This window comes from Sycon ciliatum, chromosome 2, assembly GCF_964019385.1.
Source record: "Sycon ciliatum chromosome 2, ocSycCili1.1, whole genome shotgun sequence".
NCBI classification, from domain to species: Eukaryota; Metazoa; Porifera; class Calcarea; order Leucosolenida; family Sycettidae; genus Sycon; species Sycon ciliatum.
In genome coordinates this window covers 15,610,775-15,621,108 of record NC_088644.1, presented here as the reverse complement: position 1 = coordinate 15,621,108, position 10,334 = coordinate 15,610,775, and the positions used below count along the sequence as shown (strand labels likewise).

The 10,334-nt window shown below is 46.7% G+C and overlaps 1 protein-coding gene across 1 annotated transcript; it reads right to left on the bottom strand.

The window, feature by feature from the left end:
• Window positions 1-570: 570 nt before the first annotated feature.
• On the bottom strand, window positions 571-8,092 carry LOC135808906 (uncharacterized). The gene is made up of 4 exons (XM_065322150.1): window positions 7,417-8,092; window positions 4,000-4,421; window positions 3,223-3,347; window positions 571-1,437 (listed from the first exon to the last, which is right to left on the bottom strand). The coding sequence occupies exons 1-4, from the start codon at window positions 7,527-7,529 to the stop codon at window positions 1,132-1,134; spliced, it is 966 nt and encodes a 321-aa protein (XP_065178222.1). The 5' UTR covers window positions 7,530-8,092; the 3' UTR covers window positions 571-1,131.
• Window positions 8,093-10,334: the final 2,242 nt, after the last annotated feature.

Here is a 10,334-nt window from a genome sequence, read left to right as displayed (position 1 = left end):
CCGGATCAAATCAGAGGGCAAAGCAAAAGCATTGTAGCAAAACGCCGGACTAGCCTCCGACTCCACTGCCAAATCTGCTCGGGCATCGGTAATATAGCCAGGTCAATGTCGTGGAACCGACTTGCGGACACGTTGAAATCTGGATCAATCAATATCATGCATCGCTCCGGCACTGTTGCCAGGGAGTCAGTTTGGACCGGGTAACCACGGCAAGTAAGTAAGTAAGTTAGTTGCACCAGTGACCATGACGGTGAGTCACGAGGGTAGGTGGGGGTGGGGTCACAGTGGGGAGGGGGGGGGGGTGACATGTAAATTGTACAAGGACTACTCATGCAGTCGGAATAGGCTAGGCTGCATGGTTATTGAACCTGGGGTGTGCATGTATACCGTGGCAACTTGAACTACAAAGCTAGCCTGTGACATCTGCCACAGTGGTCCCTGCTCAGCTCTCGACGACAAGCCGAATACTCCATCATGCCAGTGGAGGGGGAGGGGTCACACCGCCTAGTACTCCACTGAGATCCCGGCGGCGATAGAAGTCAATGATCATGGAACCGTTGAGGTCCAGTTTCTGGTCCAAGACTTCATTGTGAAGCAGGCCAATGAAGTGTTCATGAAATCAGTGAAACATGATGACACTGAGGCCGAAAGTTCTCCGAAGCTAAAAAGTAAAAAACTGCTGCTCGACCCATGATGCAGATCATGGATAACCCGATGAAGGCATCTTACAGTTGCGGGATAATAACTTATTTATTTCTGTCACTATGATTATGGTGGCCTGGCTACATGATGAAAGAGTTTGAAAGGATCATAATGACACTTTTATTATGTTACAGTCTCAATACGGTAAAGAAGTACACAGTCTGCCAGTCAGCCTAGGCTTATGTCACATGATCACGGGAGGTTGCATGCAGTGTTCAAGCATACAGCATTGCAAAGACTTAGGTACTATCCCGGATGCTTCATTACATTTGATGCCTGGCTCAGTGAATAGGTAGCCTCGGATTGGCAATTTTGATTTACGAGACACCAGTAGCTGAGATGCAAAATTAACTATTACTATGCGGGTCGGCCGAAAACGTTCCAGGTTTCTGGGAAACAAATATATTGCAGAATCAATGTCAGCTGGCATCAATATCGGCACGTGCACTTTGTACTTCGTCGCATACGTCGCACAGAGGGGATACTGCTTGCGTTGCCAATACTCTCAAGTTGGGAGATATAGCGAGTTGATAGAGCTGATAGGTTTCTTTTGCGGCGAAGCGGTTCCAGTTGATAACAGGATCTCTCAATGCAAGCGCCGGCGATGCCAAACAGCCCAGCACACGCCCGTCTCAATGCATCACAGTAGTTTTGCAAAGATAGGACACGGTTAATCCGAGCGCGGTTGAGTGACAGCAACAGGAAGCCATAAGACCTGGTGGCCTTGGACAATGTCTGTAGATGAAGATAACCACAAGAGTACACACACACACACACACACACACACACACACACATACACACACACACACACACACACACACACACACACACACACACACACACACACACACACATACACACACACACACACACACACACACACACACACACACACACACATGCACTCACGGACACCAACAAACATACGCATGCACGCGCACCATGCACACACACACACACACACACACACACACACACACACACACACACACATACACATACACACACACACACACACACACACACACACACAATATTGAATACACAAACCAATGTGGTCTCGACGTGGAGGACTTTCCAGTGAGTCAAGGCACTTGAACGTGACCCAGGCAGGGTGTAAAGATTACTAAAGAGGCTGGAAAATCAACGCTCACGACGTACGGAAGCCCAACGTTGGAACGGGTTCGAAGTATAATCATGTGATGGAACTGAACAATATTATTCCCGTAGCTATGCAAAAGACGTTACTTCATTTCATCTGGCGCTAGCCAGGGTCCACACAGCTTTAATTCTGTGTTTGTTTGTTTGTTTGTGCCATCGGCATGCCTGGCGCTATCCCGTACTTTACCTGTACCGTACCATCAAAGACAGCTGGCCACAAACAACTGGCCACGATATTCAAATAGGGCTTTCAAATGCAAGATCATATAAACGCGAAGCAACTTGGAAGAATGAGTATGTATGCGAAGTGTATCGGGGGAATGCATGCAGGGCGATAGTGCGAGTTTGAATCCCAGGTTATGTCTTGAAAAAAAAATAGGAGAAATGACAAATTTATGACATCCCTATGCTTTTTTTGCCTAGGTCATCAAGGTGGCAGACGGTATCGTATTACCCTCGAATGCAAAGAGAAAGTTTGATGTAGCCAATCAATGGAAAAAAAACATTTCCATCAGTTTTAAAATAACATGCATGATGAGCTAGCTTGGCAAAAAAGCATAGCGAAAAGTCCTGCTACACGTAGCATTGTACAGCAGCTACACAGGCAATAGATTTGCTGAACTCAAAGGTATTAGCCAGTGGTCCGAGGAATACTCAAATTATCGAATGTCTTCGATTTTTGAGCCATAGTGAATGTTGGAACATGCGGGGCAAAAGTCAAATATTCAAAATGCTACACTCCTACAGTCCATTTCAAAACTATAGACGCGTACGTAGGCAAAAACCGTTATGCCAGCATCTATACCACATAAAATCTGTGATCACTTTGTGCATAATTTTTTCCAAATTGGGCGTCTGTTATCCAATCGTTTAGAAACTAGATGAGAGTATTTGTGGAGCGGTCCTAAGGGCCTGGTCAGACTGCGGCAAATTTTGGTTGCCTGACGAAAACAGAACAGCGTCCAGAATTTGAATCGCGATCACACTACACATGTGGGGAGAGTGAAAATTCAAACTTCATTTCGAGCGTCAAGTGGTAATCTCCACGAACGACGTCAAATTCCTTCACCTTGGGGATCGCCAACACCTTCACTCTAGACTGGGGAAGGTGCAGCAGCATGCATCATGTATCAGTATGCTACATTAGCGCGATCGAGTACCCACACGTGTATAATGTGTATGTATGACGAGCGCAGTTGAAAATCGCCTGTAGTGATATACCGGTTATAGTGATAAAATGTGAAAAATCAGAAGGGCACGTTATAACCAATATCTACTGTAATCTGCATCATTAAACATTTGGCCCACGGCTAATGGTGTCAGTTCGGGTTACGACTCGTACTAGCAAGATCCCTACCTTGGAGTCTGCGTAAAGCGCTGGGTCATATGTGGCACCGTTGACCAAGTTGTCACTGAACGAATTAGAGTTAGAATTAGAACTAGCTGAGTAGAGCCAATTTGATCGGCCCAGCAGGATAGATGCTAAAAACACAGAGGAGGCAAGATGGATAGAATATGTTCGAAGTGATGTGGGTTGAGTGAACATTGTGGATGTGGGTTGAGTGAACATTGTGGATGTGGGTTGAGTGAACATTGTGGATGTGGGTTGAGTGAAAATTCAGACATACATGTACAGTGCTGCTTAATGAAATCCGATCACATGCATGATATGTCAAGCCGTGTACGCCGGGTGCTGTGCAGCCCAAGACCTGCGAGCACCGGGTTCACGGTTCACTGGTGCGGGGCACCAAGTTCATGCAGTCGATTGGATTTCATTGAGCAGAACTGCCTCTCTAAGTAAGCATGGACAAGAAAGTTGACTTTCCAGGACAGGTTTGTGACCATTCTCTGTCTGTTCAGCAGAACCGATTTACAGATCTGTGTGCCGTGAATGGTCTTGGATGCACTCAAGGCAAGTATATTCTGGACTTGCTTGCGATCACGTGTCTAGGCTATGGACTACAGACACTTTCCACATCAGTGATAGAGACGCGCCTACACTCGGCCACTGTGGTCGCGTGTTACCTCCCTAGGCAATACAATAATTATTAACTCCCTGCACAGTTTTAATACACGGTGTACGCGCACATGGAAGTGGTATAGCTGTTGAAACTTCTCATCTCTTGACACTTACGTTTGAAGACAGTGAAGAATCCTGAGAACCCCTCGCAGCTGTGAAATGGGTCAGTCTTGAAGCGCATAATCAGATCTTGACCCACTACAGCGAAGTACTGGCCAGTCTTCGTGCCACAGAATGTCATGTCAGTCGCCACCTCGCCGCTGAGGGGTATGTCCAGCTGCTGCACACGGACAAAGTCCTTCGCACAGTCAGTATCCAGTCGGAAGCTGATGAACTCGCCGTAGATCACGTGACCCACAGGTGCTGAGACAGTGTAGACACACTCCACGTCGCCAAGGTAGCGCTGTGCGAAGCATTCCTCCTGCGAAACGAATGGTGACAGAAACGGCATGAAGGTCAGCGATGAGAAGTCCCCTCTGCTGATGAGAGATGGCGATCTGCCCGCAGCAGTTTGTGTACACGTCCAGGATCCAAACCTGAAGATGAAACCAGGCAAGAACGGGTTGGTGCAATTTGTCATATATTAACAGCAGTAGCTAGAGGTCTTGAGATTGATGGTGCTAGAAGTCAATAAATAACAACTTCGGGGCTGGCGCGTAGGCTATGTTCTCGGAGGTGACGGAAAGATTTAAAAGAGATGACTGATGGTAGCTGACAATTACAGGTCCTCCCTCGTTAGTAGATAATCTCTGTGCCATCGAAAAAGTTATCTTCTAACGAGACTTATCTTGTAGCAGGACTTGCAGCTAAAGGTGAAATAGGCACTACTTTGTACTTACCGGGGCTACCCTCGATACAACATAAATTATCGATGCTTCAACTCGTTATAAGATAATTGAAAATCTCCAAGTTACTCCAACATAACTCTTCCTTGAATGCAAAGGACCGCCCATATTCACGAATACATAGACATAATACGTTTCTTCTTTCTGCTTTATCCTACGTGTTTTGGCCTTGGTCCTGCATGGTCAATATTATCTTATACTGAGGGTTTGGCACTCCAGGGACCTGGGCAAAGGGTCGTTATTACGGATTTTATGTAATAACGGATTCTGTTGTAACCGGACCTGTGAACAGTTGTATAGACCACGTTTCGCCAGGGGATTTCAGATTTCTATTTACTAACGGGGTTTATGTACTAACCGGACTCGTTATAATGAGGGAGGACCTGTATGTTGATACTGTGTACTGGATAAAGATGAAATTGTGGCCATGATCGGGCAGTAGAGAATTTCCGAGATTGTCCTTGACTGGAGAGTCTAAGGTTGCATTTGTTCGGTGTCATTCCGACACCATTCCAAAGTCATTCCTCCGAATTTTGGTTCCGGTGCGCTTGTTTGATGCACTCGACAGCGTTTGTGCGGTGCAATTCCGATTCCATCGCGGAATGAAGGGGCAGAATCGATTCCGGCGATTCCAAAGAAAAAGTGGAATGAGGTCTCATTCCAAGTGGAATGAAAATGCGCAACGGTCACTGGGGGGGGGGGGGCACTGTTGCATACTTCCGCCAACGAAATTTTAAAACGTGATTCTCGACATACGGAATGTTGCCTGAAATCGTCCAGGGCATAGGCTGGCACTGTAACCTCGGAATAGCTACTTGTTCGTGGTATTTTGACCATTCGCTGGCTGAGAAAGCATTCGCTCAGGATAAGAACTGGACTGATGCACTCACACCTCTTTTTAAAAAATTTTATTTATGGATTCCCCAAAGGCCGAGGCCTAAGTCGAGGGGGTCTCCGTTCATGGCTTACTGGGAATATATCTGCAAAATTATAACAATAGATTGAGAAGAGGAAGGGTTATAACAAATGCATACTGTAGAAATCAGCCATACTATTCTTTACTATGTTATAGAAACTCTGGAAGGAATGAAACCAGCGGGTTCGAAGCGGGTGTTGGCAAAGATGGTACGGACACGAGACACAAAGCAATGACTATTTTGGGTGGTTCTAATGTCAGTGGGGAGAGAATTCCAGGTGGCAGCGGTAACAAAGAGGAAGGTGGCACGCGAGTAGCTGTTCACCCTGGCAGGCGGTACAAGTTGGAGAGAGCGCCACGCGCTGGTGGAGAGACTATAGCCCAGCTCCATAAGGGCAGTGGTCTGGTGGTGGACCAGGTGATGGAGCTCCCGGAGGCACTGGATGTGTCGCCGCCATGCCAGACTGGGCCATTGCAGGTGCCTCTCCTCCTCATCGTCGAGCAGGGCCTCTAGAATCACACTGTGGCAGGGAGGCAAGTCAGAACTCTATTTTCGAGCCCGACAGTCCATAGCACATAATCACCCAAACTGGCACTGAACCTGCCACTCGACTTCTTCTTCTTACAACAGTACCTCGTTTCTGTCAAACAAGCGCTTCAAATCCGTGTAGAGCCAAAGACGTTTCTGTGACTGATGCGAGGTCGATTACGGACTAGTTGTGATGAAGCAGTGGCCAAACACCGCGTACAGGCACCCTAGTTGCGCTCGTAGATCTATGCCGCGTTTGGTCGCTACTTCATCATGACGGTTGTAGGGGCATGCAGATCGCACTAGAAACGAATAGAAGCAAAATAGCAACTACAACATGTTTAGGCTACCAGTAGTCTTCGCAAGACTGTGAATACAACTCGTACATCTGGTACTCTAAAAACAACACATCCGACCGTCGTTTCCGGAGTTGCGCAAAACATTTGCCAGATTCCCAGAGAGCATGCAGGCGCGTTTGTTTGCTATGCTCATTCTGATTCCGCGATGGGTATCGACTGCATTCCATGCCCATTCCCGAATGACCGAACAAATGCAACCTAAGATGACCACAAACCTGTCACATCTTTCTTTCGTGCAGGCCACAGGGCGTTCGAAACTACAGGACACACACCCATGTATTGCGCCGGCAAAGGATGTTGTATCAATGGTAACAACCATAATAATTATGGTTGTTACCATTGATACAATCATCATCCTTCGTAAATATTAATTGCAACGGTGGCCTTCTGAGTCAGGCTGAGGCCTGAGGCCCTCAAAGTAGAGAGTTGCCTCAGTGACTTCTCCACACTGCGCTCTTAGCCCACATTGACCACACCATAGCGAGGAACGGTTCGTCCTTGGATAGATGTTCCATATCTCCCAGATCCCAGACACCTTTACCCTAGAACTGATATACTCATTCCTTTATCTGCTATTCGCCCGCTATCTACCGCCACTGAGAGGCTCTCAATGAGTGAAACAGCTGTCTGGAGGATATGGAACATCATCATTCTATCCGAGAATGAACTTCCTCGCCATGCCGGGTATGGTGAATGTGGGCCAAGAGCGCAGTGTGGAGAGGTGGACAGTTTCAAATGACTTGTATCTGACACTTTCGTGTAGCCTGCGGGGTAGCCACCACCTCCCCGTTTAATGATCTCTGACACACAAGCCATATGGACATTATCGCAGATCTACATAAAAAAATTAAAAATCCAAAACAAGTTACAAATATTGCTTACGTGCTGGCAGCAGTACAGCGCGTGCAGGAAATTGCAACTGTGAGCCCAACCACCAAGAGGATCTCTCCAGCCAGCGATCGACTTTCCCTTCTCAAGCAAGCAACTTTAGACATGTTAGTATTCACAAAATTGTTGTTTACACGCAGCTCAGGGTTGAATAACTTCACACTGAGAACAGGTCACATGAATGGCAAATCTGGAAGCAGGCTTGGCGGTTACAGTCCTCCAATCTATCTCGTCACTGTCGATTGCTTCGCGGGATCGGTAAACACAACCGAGCGAGTACTCATAAAACTATCGCAGCTCGTCGTTCAGGCCATCAGGAATAGGGTATCGACACTGGAAGATCGTCCGAACAGAACTTCCTAATCGCTGACCTGGGTATGATCCGAACAAGCTCTCAATCCGAGCCCTACTCTGTATGTGTTACACCACTGCTCCATGCTCTTCCAGCGGTCATTTTTTATGCGTTGGTGTGAGAGGGAGCTATCGGTCCTCAGCCAACGACCCCACAGGACAGGACAACAAAATTTTGGTTGCAGCTCATTGTCCTGTTCACGCCGTTAAGCACCACGAACAGACGCAAATCCCGCTGCTTTAGCCGGAATCAGCGACTTCCGATTGCAACACCGCAACGTAATGTCAGCCCCCACACACACCTTCACTCTGTTGAGTTCAGAGAAGCCAGACATCATTCTTCTTGCGCATCAGTTGTCATTGCGACTAAAATAACCATCGTTGCATTGACTTTTGACTTTTGTCGTGCCATGTCGTACCGACGACCTCAAAGCACTGACTGACTTGTACTTTGTAGATCTACCAGTGACGGTCAACCCTGGTCAACCATGGCATTGGGCCACTGTACTGACTACCGGTCGTCCCTGCGGCCCGTGCGGGGAGCTCCCCGCTCCCCTCGTCCCCCCCCCCCCCCCCCTCTAGTAAAAACTTCACTAAAATGGTAGATGTAGTAGTAGTTCACTCACGAGTATAAGTATAGTTATTAAGTAACGTCATGCATGTCCGTCCTGAATCTGCAGGAATGAGTCAACGACACGTTTCTACAAAATCATGGGTATAATGTAGATCTATCATAGACTTCACGTGAAATAGAAATACTGCACAACTCGGAGACGATATCGCAATAGAGCACTGCATCTACTACCGCAGACTCTTTTGAGGCTTCCTAGATCCTTTGGAGCGAACCGCCATGCAGAAGTAGGTTTACGCCAATCGTCGAGCACTTCCGATCCCTGGGCCCTAGCTAGCATGCACTAACGACTCACGGCCACGCTGTCACGATGACATGACTGAAGACGTACAACCGTGTGGACCTACCGATTTTCGTCGTCTGCATGGAAAGTTAGTTTTTTCCATACAGCGCTAGCGAGCCTTCCGTCAATAGGCGGTCCGGTGTTTGGAGAGCTTTGCTCTTGCACATGAATGGTACCCCAGACACTGGGCCTAAAACCTGGGAAATCATGCGAAGAGCGCTCACTTTGTAGTAAGCATTTTCTGAAGCGAGACAGCCTTCCACCGAGAACAGATGTCGCCTAGCGCCTGGGTACGCTGTAAGTACCCTACGAGAGAATTCGAGCATGCACTCCAAACAAGGACAGAAATCAGTAAGAGTCAGTAACTTTCTGAGACGTTAATGCAACAGGCCAAGTATCACTATTACAGTACTATTATAGTATTAGTTGAAGTAACTTGGTTTGCACAGATGTCTTCAGTTGTTGGTTGACAGCATGGTCTACGTCTATCGAGCGATCACGGCTTGTTTGATCTACATGTGTATGATCACGCTGTGAACATCGGCAAAGCCGAAGGTGTGACCATGGTGACTCCCCATACCAAAAAATCCTGTGTGTATCCAGGCGCCCCATGTCATCATGATCATGCATATCCAAGACATAGAAAGTTAGAAACTATTAATTTTGTAGCGACGTCTAAAATAGTTGCCAATGCTATCATTGACTGTGCACAATCATAATGATAATATATATATATTCTGTCGCCCGTGAACATGGTGAATTCCGCGGCAGAATATCAGAAATTCCGTGCAGAATTCTGCGGCTGAAAACAGTAAATTCTGCGTTAATTCTGCAAATCCTTCTAGTACTACATGTATATTCCGCGGCAATTCTGCAAGGAAAATAAGCGCAAAACAGACCGAATTTCTGAGTTTTTCCGCAACCCTACCGAAGTTTGTTGTCCCTCTAAATTCTGAACCAAAATTATGTGAAATCTTGGTCAAAAAATTGAAAGCTCCAAAATATACTGCAAGTAGATTTTGAAAGTCACAAGCAGGTTGGTTTGGCTGTGAAAATACATTGAAAGTCTCCAGAAAAAGTAGTTTTTCTCTCTTTTTTGCAATGTTCCGTGGGATTTTCTGAATTCTGTGGACCCTGCTGGATTCTGCGAAATTCTGCAATTCGCGGAATTCACGGGGACAGCATGTTGCATGGAGCCGGAGTTAAACTACAGGCGACGCTTCGACGCTGTTCTGGATTTTGAATACTGCAAGAAGTACATAATTTACACTGTCTGGTCTACATGTACATAGCACAGACGTCTGAGCGGTTAGTCGATGTTAGAAAGCTCTGACCATAGTGACCCTGGTGACGACGGTATTGAGCACGGAGTGAACAGTGCAAGTTGCCTACTCTCTAGTTTATACAAAGAGCGAGGTTATTGATTTCTTTTAAGTGCATGAAGACAAGAACTCTCAGGTCCCTACCACCACTCCCCGCGGAGATGTCCATTAAGCCCAGAGAATATCAAAAAGCACACTCTCGCCAACTCTAGGCTGTTGATAAATTTTATCAACAGCCTAGAGTTGGTGTGAGTGTGCTTTTGATTTTCTCTGGGCTTTAATATAGAGACATCGCCACTCTGGGGAGAAAGCCCAGAAAATGAAA